General features: G+C 42.0%; 1 protein-coding gene across 1 annotated transcript; it reads left to right on the top strand.

Annotated features, from left to right (window-relative positions):
- The first annotated feature begins 598 nt into the window (after nucleotides 1–598).
- wnt3a (wingless-type MMTV integration site family, member 3A) lies at nucleotides 599–16,201 on the top strand. The gene is made up of 4 exons (XM_084057076.1): nucleotides 599–947; nucleotides 6,910–7,151; nucleotides 13,609–13,874; nucleotides 14,095–16,201. Exons 1-4 carry the CDS (start codon nucleotides 850–852, stop codon nucleotides 14,572–14,574), a joined length of 1,086 nt encoding a protein of 361 aa, XP_083913202.1. The 5' UTR covers nucleotides 599–849; the 3' UTR covers nucleotides 14,575–16,201.
- The last annotated feature ends 901 nt before the right edge of the window (nucleotides 16,202–17,102 follow it).

Raw genomic sequence — 17,102 nt, 5'->3', positions numbered from 1 at the left:
TAAATTGGTGTCCCAGAGATAGAAATGCCATTAAATGGGGGTCCGTAGCCTAATGCATGTCAAACTGGGGGTCCTTCAAATTAAAATGGTTGAGAATCACTGCTAGAGCCGTAAAGATCTTCTCTTATGGGGTCCCTATGGCATATCTTTTCAAATGGGGGTCCGCGGGCTATAAGTGTCAAGTTGGGGGTCCTTGACATGAAAAAGTTTGAGAACCACTGGTATATAGGCTAATATAGGCTAAATTACACGTTAAGTCAATTAGGGAAAACTTTCCGAATTACACTCATTAATAATGGCACACGAGGCCAAATAAAGAGCTCATGAGCCTAATAATGCAGCTCAAGCAATTCACACATTTATTTCTGCATTTTATAGAAGCTTCAAACCAGGGAGTGAAATCCGGACAGGTTGTTATAGCTACGCGATCCACGGGGGTTCCGATGTCTATTTAAAACGCCTCGGACCCTCCCTCTCTCTCCCCTTTAAACAACATTATATATCACACACACAGCATGCTAATGCGAGCAATTCTCAATGAGCACTAAAACACATCTTAAAATTGGGCTCATTCTAGTTAGTGCGTTCAAACTGACTCAGTCAGGAACAGAGGAACAGTATCACCAGAGGCAATACCTGCTGATTGGGTCCTAAAAAAAAGCAAGCCGCTTTTAACTTTTAATATTTGGCTCCCGAGTTCTGCCACGACTAGTCGCAAAAGACTGATTCTCCGCCAGTTTCAGAGGACATAAGTCATTATTCCGTATAGTGCAAGATAGGATCTTTTTTTCTTTTTTTCTTCCTCACTTAAAACAACTGTGCGCGCATGTAGGCATTGATCTAGTGGAGATGTTTTGCGAAACTTTTCTAAGGATGATATACACTGGATGTTTCCTGCTGCTCTGTGGGCTTACAACGCATGTCATGGCAAGCTATCCTATCTGGTGGTAAGTTTTTATTTTCATTTGGTCCCGCTGCATGTGCAAATTGAGACAGATTTTCATTTTTTTTTTATGTAAAAAAAAAAACAGGATTCCTGTGTCGTTACAGCGTTGTAGTTTCCTATTTGTGTGCGATATTAGCAGCATATCGAGGAGTGACGTGTGTGCGCATGCATGAATGTCATCGAAATTGTGTTAATTTGAGTTTGCAAAGGATTTTAGCCTGCCGGTAGCCACTTATGGAAGTTAAACAACTGAAGTGCAATCTGAGGATGGCTTGATGGCTAGAAGACAAGTGAAATTCTAGGAGAAAACAGCACGTGAGTCAATGACGCTATTGATTTCAACGCGTGTCGTTCAAATCTAACCTACTGGCATTAAGGGGGAAATAGCCTAATGTCTATAGAGACTAATTGATGAATATATTAACTTGATTGTATTTTGAGATGAAGTGCAGAGATACATTTTAGAGATACATTTTTAATACAACAGCAGGTGCAGTGTGTGTGTGTGTGTGTGTGTGTGTGTGTGTGTGTGTGTGTGTGTGTGTGTGTGTGTGTGTGTGTGTGTGTGTGTACGCGCGCGTTCATTCGTTCGTGCATGTGTGGGTGGGTCAGCTGTCTCAGAATAAGAACATCATGTATCTATAGACGGTTTAAACATTTGTATTTCTAACAATCTTGCATTACTGATATCTAATGCAATATATAATTAGAATTTGCAGTCGCGTTTATTGAATCTTATTCTATGTAGCCTGCTTTCTATCTTGACAGAACTGATTATTATATTTTTTTATTTCTTTGTGTCAGAACTGTTAGTATTTAATATTTAAGATTAAGAACTACATAGGATATCATACACGTACAACATGAATCAAAGGCCGAGCACCATCGCTGCATCATTTGCAAAGTTTATAGTTGACTAAAACCTTAAAAATAAGGCATTTTGTATAATGCTTCAATCGTTGCATCGTATTAGGCCTACATTTCTTGCGCAAAAGTGGATCATAGGAAATTAATTGTGCATTAACTGAGCTTTGTCTCTTTTCTTGACATGTCTAATCTGTATTTACTGATATAAGCCATTCATGAGTGTGAGTTGAGTTTTCAAATCATGAATATGTTAGTGTTTAGTGTCCTTCTTGTAATCACAGATTAGCTTCTATCTTTGAGCAAAGTGATATATAAACTCTCTGTGACATGAAGCAGTATTTGACATCAGAGGTATGAAATTGTAAAAAGAAAAGGCATTCAGGCATTATCAATAGATTTCTTTAATGTTTAGCCTTCACTCTTATAATCAAGAAAATGAACAAATAATAATACAAATATGTATTTGCAGAATAAATCATGAAGATTTACTTCTGAAATACATGAAATTGGTTTGGGATTACATGTCTCCTAATTTAGCTTCCTTAATGGGTCCCCTGGTGGTTATACTGATGAGAACCTAATTACATGCTCTGCTGGAGGGAAATCCAGATATAATAGTGGAGCTTCAAGCCCACAGGTTGGATGAAATGGACCTAAATGAGGATCAGCACCCAACTGCTCAACAATGAAGTGATCGGCTGCAAAACTACAATATTTCCCAGCTTTTGTTTGTTGATCCATGAAATATTGATTTATGTCACCTAATTAAATGAATAGAGGGCTCAAATACTCTCTGTCACAAAAAAAGAAATTAAATTCCAAAGCCTTTTATTTCCGTATCACAATTCACAACGAGGAGTCTTTTTATTCTTTATTATCAGGCTAAAGATACCAATCAGTCAGTCATTTCACATTGGATGGCAGCTTTTCATTTTGTAACAATAAATCAACTAACTTAGGAGTTTTATGATGTGCTTTCAGTGGGTGGGTCAGGACATGTATTCTATTTGGGCAAAAGTGCAACTACACTATAGTACAGAAGGTAAAAAGGGCAGCTATGGGTTTGCTGTATCATTGTAACCAATACAAACAATCTCTGAGTGTGGTGCAGGAAAGGTAGCAGAGATGAAGTCACCACTGAGCTCGGCATACTTGACGTAATATTGAGCTTTGTTTTCATTTCTATAGCTAACTAAAGAAATGACAGTGTTTTGTGTTATTGGCAACCCAACCCATTCCCAATAACACGATACCCTTTGGATTTTAACCACATGAACCCTAACATCCAGATTCTGGGTATGTTATGATAGGCGAACATTCTGCAAAAATAGACGAACATTTGAAGAAAATAGGCGATCATTTGGTAAAAATAAATAGGCAAACATTAGATGAAAATAGGCAATCTACAAGATGCATCACAATGTGATGCATCGTGAGCTTGTAGACCTGCTGTTCCGCTACAACAATGTATATAGGATTTTAAGTGGTTAATGGCTGTCTACTGTGTTTGCAAACAGCTTGTCAGCTATCCGCGAGCGCTGTCATACAGTGCAGTCTTATGAAAACCAGCATGGTGGTCTTCTGCTGACAGAAGTTACAGCAAACCCAACTCGGAGTGGCCATCAGAGCTGCATCAGACTCCTTCAACACAGTAGTCTGTGGGGGGATCGGTGCAGGACCAAGACAGGTTCATGTCTGCCTCTTCTCGACCTGCCATGGCATAGCCTGACTGCACCTCCCACCACCCCTTCCCTCCCCAGTCCACCCCACCTTAGAAGATAAATACCTGGAGGTGAAAGCTTGCCGCACATTCCTTTTCCCAAACATGCTCTCTTGATGTCAAAGTCGGCTCCAAGGCCCCAGGGCCCAAGAGTAAAGTGGTAATTCTAAGGCACCGTGCTTGGGCTTGCTGAAATATGCATTAAACCTGTGTTGGATACACTTAGATGAGAGAGGGAAAAATTCTATACTGAGACAAAAAATTGATACCTTCTGTTCTCAACTGTTTACATGTAACAGTAAACAAATTTGACAAAGGTGTTTGGTGGGGTTTTACAAATCCACTGCTTTATTAATGTCAGATTTAGTTACAAATGGAAACCCACTTCCTTCAGAGGTGCTATCGCTCAGACTTTCTTGGAGAAGTAAAACATATTGTGTAAGGTTCACAATAAAATCCTCAATGATGATTTAATACTGAGTCTGTCTAAAACAATTATTTTTCTCCTTGGCTTGTAAATGTAAATCCTAAATACCAGCAGTTACATTTAGAGATGTATTATAGCTGTTTGGTGAAACATTCCCTGCTTCCACTCTCAGTGTTTCCTAACACAGGAAGAGGTGACAGGGATGCACTGAGACAGACAGTGAGTCTGTAGACATGTGTGAGTGGAACTGTCCAATCTGGGTGACTCAGCGTGGTCTGGTCTGACTTGGTTATTGTGTGGCATACAATGATAGGGATCCCACTGTATCCAAACTTTATATTATCATGCAAGTAGAATGACACAAAACCACAGACCCCCACCAGCGCTTTATCTGATTCAGAATATAGTTGATTTGTAATTATAATAGTGATGCCTATTTACACCTGTTGCTCTCACTCATCACAGGCCTGAAGGAAACTCCAGTGTTTCTCACAGAAGTAATGATAGTATATTGGTTGCACGTTTGCATTGAACCTATGTTTTTTCCTGCCTTGATAAGAGACAAACTCTTACAGTGTGTTTAAAACCATAGGTTTATATCTTTCAGACTCAAAGATGCAAAAGCATTTGATGATATTCGATGATATAAATTTGCTAAAGTGACTTTATTGTGCAATTATAGGATCTCTAGAGGAGGAAGAGGAGGTTCCAGAAAAGAAAAACTTGCGTGTCAAATATTTTAACCTGCGGCACTAGTTTTTTTTTTCGCTTTCCCCCTCTTTCCCAGAACATCTAATCTGCTCGCACTTGTATTGATGAAGCTGTGTGATGACTTGCATGGCTACTCTGCATGTTATGTGTATTAGAGAGGCAAATGTCTTGTCTGTTTGTGATGCAGCCTCAGGTTTCTGTTGTGAAAGGTCTGCCTATAGTGCCTTAGGGTGCGGATTGACAAGGGCCAAACAGAGGTCAGTTTGGGATAGGAGTGTCTCTTGTGTTTACTGATACCTTCACTCTCATTGATGTTGCAGACAACAACAAAAATGTGATTTCCTCTTTTTAACCCGGCATCACTGCACTTACTGGATCTCTCATTGTCATGCTTAACAACACGTTAGTTTAGCTCCAGATTTTGGTGGAGCTGAGTACATTGGTGTTTGAAAAGCAATCCACAACTGCGGTATTCAAGGTCACCGTGTCTCACAGGGTAACAGTCAGTCAAGGGTCACGTGGCTGTGGAGGTCTCTTAGGGATGTGAGGTTTCAAAAAAGAGCCTGAGGTGGGAGTTTGGTTAATCTTGCTGTGATCAGTAATTAGTCCTTGAACAACACTGAACAGGTCAACATATAGCGAGCTAATTGAGCATCACAGGACTACAAAGTAAAATCCAGAGTGTTCCTTTAACCCCAAGAGTTTTCAAATGGATCCACAAGGGTATATTTTTACACTCTCAGGGTTCAAAAACACTTTGGATTTTCCTGTGCACTCACACCTGCTTTGGCTTTGCCTTTGTGCAAAAACTATGCAGCCCCTGTTATCATGCCCAGATCACTCAGAAGAGGATCATCAGATTACTGTCATTAATACTAGGTTTTTAAAGAGACAGTTAATGTGGAATGAAGGCTTGTCTGGATTGCCAGCAAGCTACTTTGTAGCTACTCTACAGTGGCCTTGCCAATGATAATAGGAAGTCAGCGATCAAATAATTTAGCTGTTCTGAGAGAGTACAAAGTGTTGTCAAAGCACTGATGTAGGGTAACAGTTCTGTAAGAGGCAAAGAGTTCAGGTCAGTAGTTCAGGAATATTCACTCATTCATTCATATACATTGCCACCATTTGATATTCATTTTTATGAGGTCAAATTATGTTTAAACAACCTTTTGATATTTCCTCCGATGGGTGGAAGCCATGATGTATAAATGCAAATGCACTCCAGGCTCACACAGGCATACAATTAAAGCACAGCAAAAGTCATTAAGTCTGCTTCAATCACATGACATAGCCTACAATGATACAGCGGAATGGTTGTTCCCTTTGCCATGGTTATGCGGTATAAACAATCATAATTGAGAGGAAAGAGAGAGACACAGAGAAAGAGAGAGAGATGTAATCAGTGAACCACCAAGTTTGCACTTGTTGCATCCTAGAATACCCCCCTCAAAGGCGAAGAGGGCTGGGTTCAGAGTCACACTTAATACACCCTCTGAAGTTTCAATGTGGGGTTTGCACTCTTATTACCCTAAGCTGAGGGCCTGTTAAGTGTGTGGACAGTTAATAACAAGGTGTAGGTTTCCAGGTTGTCAACTTAAGGTCTATGAAGCACTCTTGGTGTGTTGTGGACTTTCATCTTAAGCTGTAGCCATGCTTACGTCTGTGGTAGTAGGTCTGCAATTTCAATGCTCACAAAGGCCAGGTGTGTGCAGAAAGGGTAGTTGAAGGGATAACGGATTGATCGCTAATGGTAGCATCTGATATAACAAATGGACGCGTGTGCGCATGCACACGTGCCCGAGCGCATGCACGAACGCGCACACTCACACACGCGCACACACACACACACACACACACACACACACACACACACACACACACACACACACACACACACACACACACACACTCTACTCTACTCTACTTTGACAAGAAAGTAGGTAAATTGAGTTGCTTTGGGCATATACTGTGTATACTGTATACAGTGGCCCTCTGGAGTGAGTGTGGAAATATAGTGGCCCGCCCCATCATCAAAGTTGCCCACCCCTGTCATAACGTGTCGCATGGCAATGCGTTGGGAGCTTGTATCTGCTGTTTTCACCAAATGTTTGCCCATTATAACATGCCCAGAAAAGGGTTCATGTGGTTAACTCCTAAGTGTAAAAATGGACCCTCACGGTTAGGTACTGTAGTAAAGATGTAATCCACACTGACACTCTGAATCTCTCAACCTCCTAGGTCTCTAGCAGTGGGCCACCAGTACTCATCAATGGGCACCCAACCGATCCTGTGCGGTAGCATCCCTGGCCTGGTGCCCAAACAGCTACGCTTCTGCCGGAACTATGTGGAGATCATGCCCAGCGTGGCAGAAGGGGTGAAGATTGGCATTCAGGAATGCCAGCACCAGTTCAGAGGCCGGCGCTGGAATTGCACCACCGTCAATGACAATCTGGCCATATTTGGACCAGTGTTAGATAAAGGTAATGTTAAATAGCTAACACTTGTATACCAAAATGGGTTATTATTATAGGTCTGCAATTTTAAACACACCTATAACGTTCATGTCATTTGTCAAGTTCCTGTCATTTGTGCAAGAGGCCTACTGTTCCTCCATTTGAAATCAATATCTCTCACACGCCTCTTCTGTCAGTCAAATGACATAAAGAGCTGAGGTTGGTGTTTTTACCATTTATGATCTTAAGTTCTTGGAAGATGGCAGGCACACAGCATAATCCTTTCCTTGGCTAGCATTTTTTGATATGGCTGACATTTTGAGTCAAGTTAACCGCATTAACCCTGGCGTCCCTATATTCATTATAGTTAGAAGTTCTCAATAATCCTATACAGTATGTTTCATTCATATCATACGCCATTGTCTCACTGTGAACCTAGCCAATCTACTATAGCTACAAATTGGCTATTTTTGCTGCGTGACACCATCATACAACAAAGTATAAATCTTGCTTAAGTGGTTAAAGTATCACCTAAATGCCAACAAAAATATAAGGACAAGAAGGGAAAAATGAAGCTTTCTTTTTTTTGCTGTGCAACTCTGTTAAAAGGTGTTACACTCCCTGTGTGCATCGTTCACTGTATTCACTCAAATCCTTGTTCAAATACACTTCACAGAGTGAATGAGCGGTCTGCATGCATGACATAATGTATGTGCAGAATTAGGCAGAGTGAGTTGTGTCTTGTTGGAGTTTTTCTTAGAAGGGAATCCCCTTCGATTGTTCTTCTGTTTGTTAAATTCCTCAGAAGTTCCTTACACAAGACTTTTAATCATGCCATGTACACCAAAATGGATGTTTCCCCTTAGATTCCAAACTGTTTGTATGGAGGTCTGCAGATGTATGCTGAGTCTGGTTTAATAATGGGCTCTGACTGTAGAAAGCCCCTAGACACTCAAAATATAAGTAATGATAAAACCAGGAAATATTCGACATTCATTCATTTTCAGTGCATATATATATATACTAGGTCTGTTACTGTATATGCACTGATATATACATATCAGTGCATATAACAACAGACCTATATTTGTAAGAGGTTGCTATACGTGGCCTTCAAATCTAGTTTACAGTATTCTCCATATACTGTATGGGCATGTTACGTTTGTGATGTCCATCCACCGTCCAACCACAAGGCAGGTTTAACATAGAATAGTGTGCCAGGACACTTGCTTTTTGTTTGCCTGATCCTGATTGAGCATGAGAACTGATGTGGAGAAGTTGTGGGTTCTAAACCTGTCAACTGTTTTACAGAAGACTGATGTTTACTGTGGTGGGATATGAGGTTAGTTGGGGCAATTGTTTTTAATAAACTCTTGAGTCAGTTGTTACAATGACAGAGGAGGCTTGAACTCAAGTGGGTGGGTAACGACGGGGGGTTCACAGTCCAAACCCTATTGTGGTGCAAAATGCCATCACATTGCTTCGACCTCCCTGGTCTAAATTGCAGGGGCACTGACTGGAAAGGGGAGGTGGCTACTCTTTGGATCTGGGCTTTAGTAAATCATTTTGATTGGATTAAGGTCACTGAGGCCCTTAATAATGTGAGAGGTCAAAGTGGCTGGATTAAGTGCCTTTGTCAGAGGCCACGGAGAGTGACTTGGGGGCTCACAGGCCTTTGATAGGGCTTAGTAGGAGAGGGCTCCCATTTCATTGGCTTTGATTGATGCTTGTGTTTGTCTGCGCATCGGGGCCATTGTCCTCGCTGGTGTATGTTTGTCTGCCATGCAGACTCTTGTATGTTGGTTTCCTCGTCCCCTTTTGAGGAAGACGCAGGAAGCAGCAGGCTACATGTGCCTTAAGGTGACTGTAATTCATGCAAAAAATAATTTGGGCAAGTTTGTATGAGTCGTAAATGGTGCATTTATATAGCGCTTTTATCCAAAGCGCTTTACATAGATTGTGCATTACATTCACACACACATTCATACAGCAATGGCAGAGGAAACCATGCAAGGCACCAACCTGCTCATCGGGAGCAATTAGGGGTTCAGTGTCTTGGTCAAGGACACTTCGACACTAACTCTGAGGGAGCCCGGGATTGAACTGGGAACCTCACGGTTGCCATCCGGCCGCTCTACCGGCCACTCTACCCTTGAGCCACTGCCGCCCCCAATATGTGTTGTATGTGTCGTGGGTACTTCCGCGCCAGTCAACTAGTTAAAATTTCCGCACCCCTTTTGCACAATCGTTTGGAATTTGTCTAAAAAGTGGGGGAACTGTCCTTTCTGATTTGCTGCCTTCCGCTTCCTGTTGTGAGAGGATGTTTTCATTGTTCACTGTTGGCAACCATGTTTAAACGCTTGTTTCCGGCTTACTACATGCGGCCACCTACCTGTACAGCAGTACAGTATGTAGAGCTGTGGCGGGCCATAGTAAGTATATACAACATGCCTCAGAGAGCCTATCAGTTAGCCCACTACTGCCCAAATCCTCTTTAGGAGATTAGAGACTGGTTTGACAGTCATGATTGAACCATGGACCAACACAAAGAGAAGGACGTGTTGTCAGTTGCTGCCTAAACCTCACAGTTGAAATATCATGAAAGGAAAATGTTTTTTACAGGTACTGGCAACAGCCTGTGGAAATTATCATACGCTATCAGTCAGTCTGTCTCCTCTCATAACAACACAAATACACAAACATGCACATGCATGCACTAAAACGTCATTCAAATCTAAGTGACCACACACAAACGTACATACGTTCAAGCATACACTCCGAAACAGACATTGCAAGCAATAGTTAATTGGTTCTTGCCTGTAAAGTGAACCTATTCTCTCTCTCTCTCTCTCTCTCTCTCTCTCTCTCTCTCTCTCTCTCTCTCTCTCTCTCTCTCTCTCTCTCTCTCTTCCTCTCTGTCTCTCTCCGCCTCTCTCGCGCTCTGCCCTGATCACAAGCCCTACCTTCAGGCTATGTCTGCGTCAGCACTCATTAATTTACATTAACCAAAGTGTCAAAACATGCACTGCTGGAATCTGCTTGTGATGAAAGTCTATAGAAGGCTGTGCAGGTGTTCTTAGTCGGCAGAACTGATCCAAGAACTGCTTTCAGCACATGTGGCTCTTGCAGAGGACCTGACAATGTGCACTGTGATCAGCCAATAGGTTATGAGTTATATGACACCATTATCGAGGGCAGCGTTTCCACAGAAAGTGGACAGTCACGATTACACAGGCATGAACAGCCGTGCAGGCATGGGCATGCACTGTTAGTCACTGCTCTTTACTTGAAGCCATAAAAAAATGAAATGAGCTTTATGGTAAATCCAATGACATAATATGTAAAATATGTAGCAGTATTGTTTGATTCTCCAATCAGTTGTTGTAGGAGTTTTCCGACGTTGAAGATGAAAATAGATAAATGGAAAATGTGGAGGCCTCTGGGCCTCCACATTTTCATTACATCAGTAAATCCACTTCAGAAGCCAAACTCAACCATCCAAGCGAGTCCCACAAGGAAAAGGTCAGGCGATGCAGGTTATGACCCATGACCTGAGGATGAGAAAGTGTTACAATTTAGGATGTGCTAAGAGGTCTCTGCTTTTCATAAAACGCATGTTTGTCCATGCTGGGGGAGGGAGGTTAGCACACCGGTATATCATTAACTCTGGCCCAGAAAGAAAGCAGGGGTGTGGTAAATGGAGTTGATGGGGGGACCTTAGCCCCGCTCCCTGCTGAGCGCTGCTCGGAGCACAATATCTCCGCAACCATGAGATTAAGCAGGAGAAAAAGCGCTTTTCCCCATTCACACGCCCTTTAGATTGTTTTATTAAACCATTTGAATAGGGATTTCCCCGTCTGCCGACAAGCGGGGTCCAGCCAACGCATACTTCTCTGTTGCTATGACTTAACTTGGTCCCCACTAATCACTGGCCAGGGCAAATTTCATATAAAATATCTTGGGCCATTGTGGGGCTAACACAGCGTGACAGTGGCAGCACAATAGGGGATTCAGCCCCCCAGCAGGTCGTAGGGACCACTTGCCATGCCAGGGTCTGGCAAAGTTTGGTGGAGGAGCACTGTCGGAACAAAGTGCCTTGAAACCCTTTAAATGTGTTTAACACCAAGAGTGCAACCAAGCCGGTGTTTAGGGGGGATTGAAAGTAAACCCAATTACAGGTGTGTTCATATGGGTAAATGCTTTTAAAACACCACAGCTCTCTGAAATTCCCAAGTTTGTACGTCTCAATGTTGAAAACACGATTTGGAGAAGCCATTTAGGGTTAGGCTTTTGGTAAAACCTGGGGAAAAAAGACAACATCAAAGCATTTCTTCTGAAATTGGAATCTTAAAGGTATTTATTATCATATTTAATACTGTCTCCTCAAGTGTAAATGGTACACACATACAAGAGGAGTTCAATCATTTTAACTTCTTAATGATCTGAATCCTGCTCTGTGATTGACTTTGAGAACTTGATTGCCACATGCATTGTGGGATCATAGCGTGGCATTTTAGAGACTTGTCTTGTCAGGGGTCCAATGTGCGCTGTGGTTGGCGATGGATTATATTTAGATCAGAGCAGTGATACAGTAGTTGCTTCACATTTTCACATTCATTGGTGTTGACATTGAGTGCCTCAGGGAACTATATAGATTTACATATATATGAGCATATGAGGTATTTGGACATGGTGCAGTCTGTGAACACCATGTGGTGTAATAGACCGAACTATATTCAGCGGATGGCAGCTCAGTTGCCACAACTTTTGGGGTTTAAGAATCTTGTTTCCTTAAATGAGTTTAGGGCTGTCACCTACTAAAGCTTAATTTATACTACGTTGCATGACAGTATTTTTTTTATATCCAAGTAAGGTACTATTCTCATCTCAAGCTGTCAGGACATATTTCTTTTGCCCCTGCTTTGCCTTCTTTTTCTCATTTTGTCCCCAGATAATCCTCTTTTCCTCTCTTATATTCATCCGACCATCCCTCACACCCCTTTAGTTCTGCTGCATCATTGTCAGTTGTTCATAAGAGCTTGACCCACACTTTATTGGCTTCCTGACAATAAAAGGGGGAGTCTCGTGGTTTTAAATCGACATAGCAGAGGAAGCATCTTAGCTACATGACTCACACTCCTCCAGCCACCCCCACCCCATGATGTTAACTAATGAGTAATGACACAACACCCACTTCATTAGTATCATCTTTACAATGAACTCTATTGATACAAGGGTTTTCATTATTCATTAGTCTGGTATTCATTTGGTTTTATAACATGCAGTGTAAGAGGTGCCCAAGAGAAGGGCAGATTCAAAGATATTGCAAACGTCAGTGGATCTGTGCACCTTTCTCTTGCATCATTGTTTCTAATGCCCTTTTAGTCCTCCAACCAGTTGGAACCTGCTGTAAGGGAGGAGTTCATACTCCTCTTTACTCCTCCCTTCTTTCATTTCTCTCTCTTTATACCTCTCTTCTCTTTACACATCTCTCACTCTCACTCACTCTTGTGCTGTCCTATCCCCTTTTGCACTTCACCATTTTCACTCTTTCATCTTTATCCTTTTATTTTCCCTTCTCTTCACTCTCATGTATGCTAATATGGTATTTTTTCTTGGTTTAACCCCTTGCCTCTCCACCCTCTCCATCCATCTTTCTCCCGTCGTTTCTTGTGGTTGTGCAAGACCATACAAGTAAGGCAACCTCCCTGTCATAATGAATCCAGTAAAATCCGGCGAGGTAGAAGCGTGGAATGTCTACAGCACCCCTTCATATCAAAACCAAAACCACAACTTCTGCTGCGTTTCTGGACACTCCGTAGACCCATTGGCCTCTTGAGAGTCTCTCTCTCCTCTTGGCCGTTCGGTGTGAGGCCATTTCCTAACCTTTCAAAAGCTTAATTGAGTCTCTTAATTATAGGCCTGTCAGACCTCTGTCTCCTCCTCTCATCTTGGAAGTTCCTGATCCCCTCTGAGTCATCACTCAGCTATGCCAGACAGAGACAAGAGCCCTCGCTGGCCTTATTTAGAAGGATTGATGTCTTGGCAGGATCAACCCACACTTTTGGTCTCCAAGAAGTAGACACCGCCCCCAATCAATGATATGACTCCATCTACAGTGCTGATGATGACCGCTTCTCTAACAGCACCGTTCTGGATGTGAAGCCATTTGGATTTCATTGTTATGGTTTCATGACATAATGTAAAACACAGTAAAAACCTCAAGGTTAATTCAACAGTGAGATGAAACAGTATGAAATACAGTCAGGTTTACTCATGTATATCATAAATATGGTTCATTGCATTATATTATAGTTGATTATATTGTACAAGCAGCTGTCAGCATTAGAGGTCGTGACCTACATTACGACCCACAACTTTTACACGTGTTTTCTTTTTGCAAGACATTGCCTTCCATTATCATACCATGCTTTCATGTTGATACATTGATGGTTACAGTGTGCTCCTCTGCTTCTCCTTAAAGCCACGCGAGAGTCGGCCTTCGTGCACGCTATCGCCTCAGCGGGAGTGGCGTTCGCAGTGACCCGTGCCTGTGCTGAGGGTTCAGCCACCATCTGCGGATGTGACACGCGTCACAAGGGACCCCCCCGCGAAGGATGGAAGTGGGGTGGCTGCAGTGAGGATGTGGACTTTGGCAGTATGGTGTCCCGGGAGTTCGCAGATGCAAGGGAGAATCGCCCTGACGCGCGTTCTGCAATGAACCGCCACAACAATGAGGCGGGGAGAACGGTGGGTTCACACGCTTGACTTCCGATAGCTCCTGTAGCTGTTTACCGACATTCATAGTTATAGAGAGAATTACCCAATATTGACACCTGGGGGGGGAAAAAAAAAGGTTTTAGAAAGGTTTTCTTGAATCACAAGAAAACCCTCTTCAAAGACACTCGTCAAAGAAACATTCTTTGAGAGTTATTTAAACTCATCACCCCGTTTCTTATCTCTTTTCCAGTCCCTCAACGACAAAATGTTCCTGAAGTGCAAGTGTCACGGCCTTTCGGGCAGCTGTGAGGTGAAGACCTGTTGGTGGTCGCTGCCTGACTTCCGGGTCATCGGGGACTACATGAAAGACAAGTACGACAGCGCGTCAGAAATGGTGGTGGAGAAGCACAAGGAGTCCCGTGGCTGGGTGGAGACCCTGCGGCCCAAGTACAACTACTTCAAACCGCCCACGGAGCGCGACCTGGTTTATTATGAGAACTCGCCCAACTTCTGTGACCCGAACCCCGAGACCGGCTCCTTTGGCACCCGTGACCGCACCTGCAACCTGACATCCCACGGCATAGACGGCTGTGACCTCCTCTGCTGTGGCAGGGGTCACAACACCCGGACCGAAAAGAGAAAGGAGAAGTGTCACTGTATTTTCCACTGGTGCTGCTATGTCAGCTGCCAGGAGTGCGTGAGGGTCTATGATGTCCACACCTGCAAATAGGGACCTATTATAGCACTGTCCTTCTCTCACCAAAACATTAAAGACTTCAGTAGGTAGAAGAGCAAAATGCAACAAACAGACCAGCTTGACTTGAGAGACTAAACCCACCGGACCTGTCTGTGGATTGAGCTGACGGCGGACAACGTGGCCTTGTGGTTTTATGCTGTGATGCTAAAAAAGAGCCATTCTCTGCCTTGGTTTACTGAAAACAGTTGAGCTGATGCTCGGAAACAGCATCCATGCGATCTGCGCAATGTCGATGCTAGATGTTGACGACAAAGATATTGATCGTGGTGATGATGACGATGGACCAGGAGAGCCAGAGAGGTTGCCTAGTGGTGGCTTCCTGTGCGATGAAGGGGTTTCACGTCCTGACTTAGGAAAGGAGAAGTGTTGGCTAATTGTGTCCACTTGACAAGCACCATATTGGTGAATGTCTCTCTGCATTTCAACTTTGTTGAGAAAAGCACAGCTTTGTAAAATGCGGAGTGTTAATTTATCTCTGAGTTAAATTATCTGAGTTAGATTAACAATCTGGATTTTTCTTTGTTAAAAATGCTCTTATCATGAAATTATATTTTTCTCGTCCTTCAGTATAACCGAACTCTTCACTGTTTCAGTTATATGATACATTTGTTTGCCACAAAACAACATTTAAGAGCAATCTGTGCTTTTCATCCACTTAGAAGCATGTATTTCCTCTTCAAAGTTAGTAGTATGTATGTACCTGGTAACTAACAGTTTTATTGTGTGAATGATTGTTTTGCATTTATAGTGTTCATTCATTACTGATGTTTGGGTAAGAATACACTTGCACCTGAGTGAATGTAGTCGGTACATTGTCTTGTGTTTACGTATCCTGAAACTCTTAAGCTAGCAAGTAATAATATCTGCTTTGAAATAACATTTTTTTTATCTGAGAGAGTACATGAGCCACATCAACTGAACATTGGCAAAATAAGAATATTCTCAGTCTGCACGTCTTCCAGCATTTCAGGTGCATCTTGAAGCAACTGAAGAAATAATTTAGAGAAAAAAGAAAATAAACAAATTTTATATATATATATATATATATATATATATATATATATATGATGGTTTGGTAATAGAATATCATGGAGAGTTATGACCAAAGACAAACAACTCTCCACTAAGCTAGCTCTCAGACGTTGTCAGAGAGCTGTCACTGGATTTCTGAAAGGTCAGCACTTGCATCTTATTGAGGAATATGAAGCATGTTCTCCTTATTATCAGTATTAGCAATGTCTCATGCGACTGGATGCGTAAAAACTGTGCTATTTATGAAAGGGACCTTCCCACTATATTTCTGTTTCGCTTTTCACTGTTTGTTTTTTCTTTTTGTTTGTTTATTTTCTCATCAAATAGAAGTAATTTGTATGCTCCCTGAAATATTCACAAATGGCAAACAAACCACAGGCTAAGCTGTATCATATAAGCTGTGTAAATTCTTGTAAATTTAGCAGTTGCTGTAACATGATGACCAAAACCTTTGCATGTGATGATTATCAGTTGTGGTTTAATGTTCCCCCAACTAAACAGCAAGCATTATCACTGATCAATACTTTCCCTCTTTATATGCTGCTAGTAAACATTATAACTGTGGGCATGTTAAGGTCCGTGTGTGTGTGTGTGTGTGTGTGTGTGTGTGTGTGTGTGTGTGTGTGTGTGTGTGTGTGTGTGTGTGTGTGTGTGTGTGTGTGTGTGTGTGTGTGTGTGTGTGTGTGTGTGTGTGTGTGTGTGTGTGTGTGTGTGTGTGTGTGTGTGTGTGTGTGTGTTTCTGTCTGTCTGTCTGTGTGTGTGTGTGTGTGTGTGTGTGTCTGTCTGTGTTTGCATGTATTGATTCTTTCTATGAAAGACACCTACAGTAGTCATAGTTTGGAAAAAATGTGAAGTTTTGTTTTTATACTAATTCTTGCATATAGTAATGCTCATCTTAACCAAATAGCCTTAATTTGATACATGTTTACATGTTTTTAGTTTCTAGGTGGTCCCGTATAACTTTGCAGTCATGCAGAACATCTGAATAGTAGGGAAAATATGGTTCATCTTGCTAGCCCGTAATATAACCACTCAACCACTTAAAACCCTGTACTTTGTTGACCGGGGTCCTCCAGGGGTCTATACTTGGCCCCCTCCTTTTTTCCCTCTACACCAAATCTATTTGCCAAAAATAGCCTATCTACAAGTTCACAACGTTGTGAGCTTGTAGATCGTCTATTTTCAGTGAATGTTTGCCTATTTTTGCCAAATGGTAGCCTATTATGACATGCCCTGAATAGGTATGTTAGGGTTCATGTGGTTAAGCCCTTAAGCCCAGAAATAGTCAAAACGTGTGAGAATAGCCGATCTACAAGCTCACAACTCATTACATTGTGATGCATTGTGAGCTTGTGGTTCTGCTTTCACAGTTTTTGAACTTTTTTTTGTTTTACTTTTGAGTATTTGTAAAAGTTTTTGAAAATGGGACTGCAGGTTGAAAGTGGTTAAAAAATGGAACATCACAGTAA

Source organism: Gymnoscopelus microlampas (assembly GCF_963454915.1).
Source record: "Gymnoscopelus microlampas genome assembly, chromosome: 5".
Lineage (NCBI taxonomy): Eukaryota > Metazoa > Chordata > Actinopteri > Myctophiformes > Myctophidae > Gymnoscopelus > Gymnoscopelus microlampas.
Note: the sequence above shows the minus strand (reverse complement) of the source record. Positions and strands in the feature narration are given on the sequence as shown.

What these genes read in the sequence shown, in the direction of transcription:
- wnt3a (XM_084057076.1), top strand. Translation starts at nt 850, where the DNA reads ATGTTTTGCGAAACTTTTCTAAGGATGATATACACTGGATGTTTCCTG. An exon ending in GCAAGCTATCCTATCTGGTG is followed by an intron (nt 948 to 6,909) that starts GTAAGTTTTTAT and finishes TCAACCTCCTAG; the next exon opens with GTCTCTAGCAGTGGGCCACC. An exon ending in TGGACCAGTGTTAGATAAAG is followed by an intron (nt 7,152 to 13,608) that starts GTAATGTTAAAT and finishes TTCTCCTTAAAG; the next exon opens with CCACGCGAGAGTCGGCCTTC.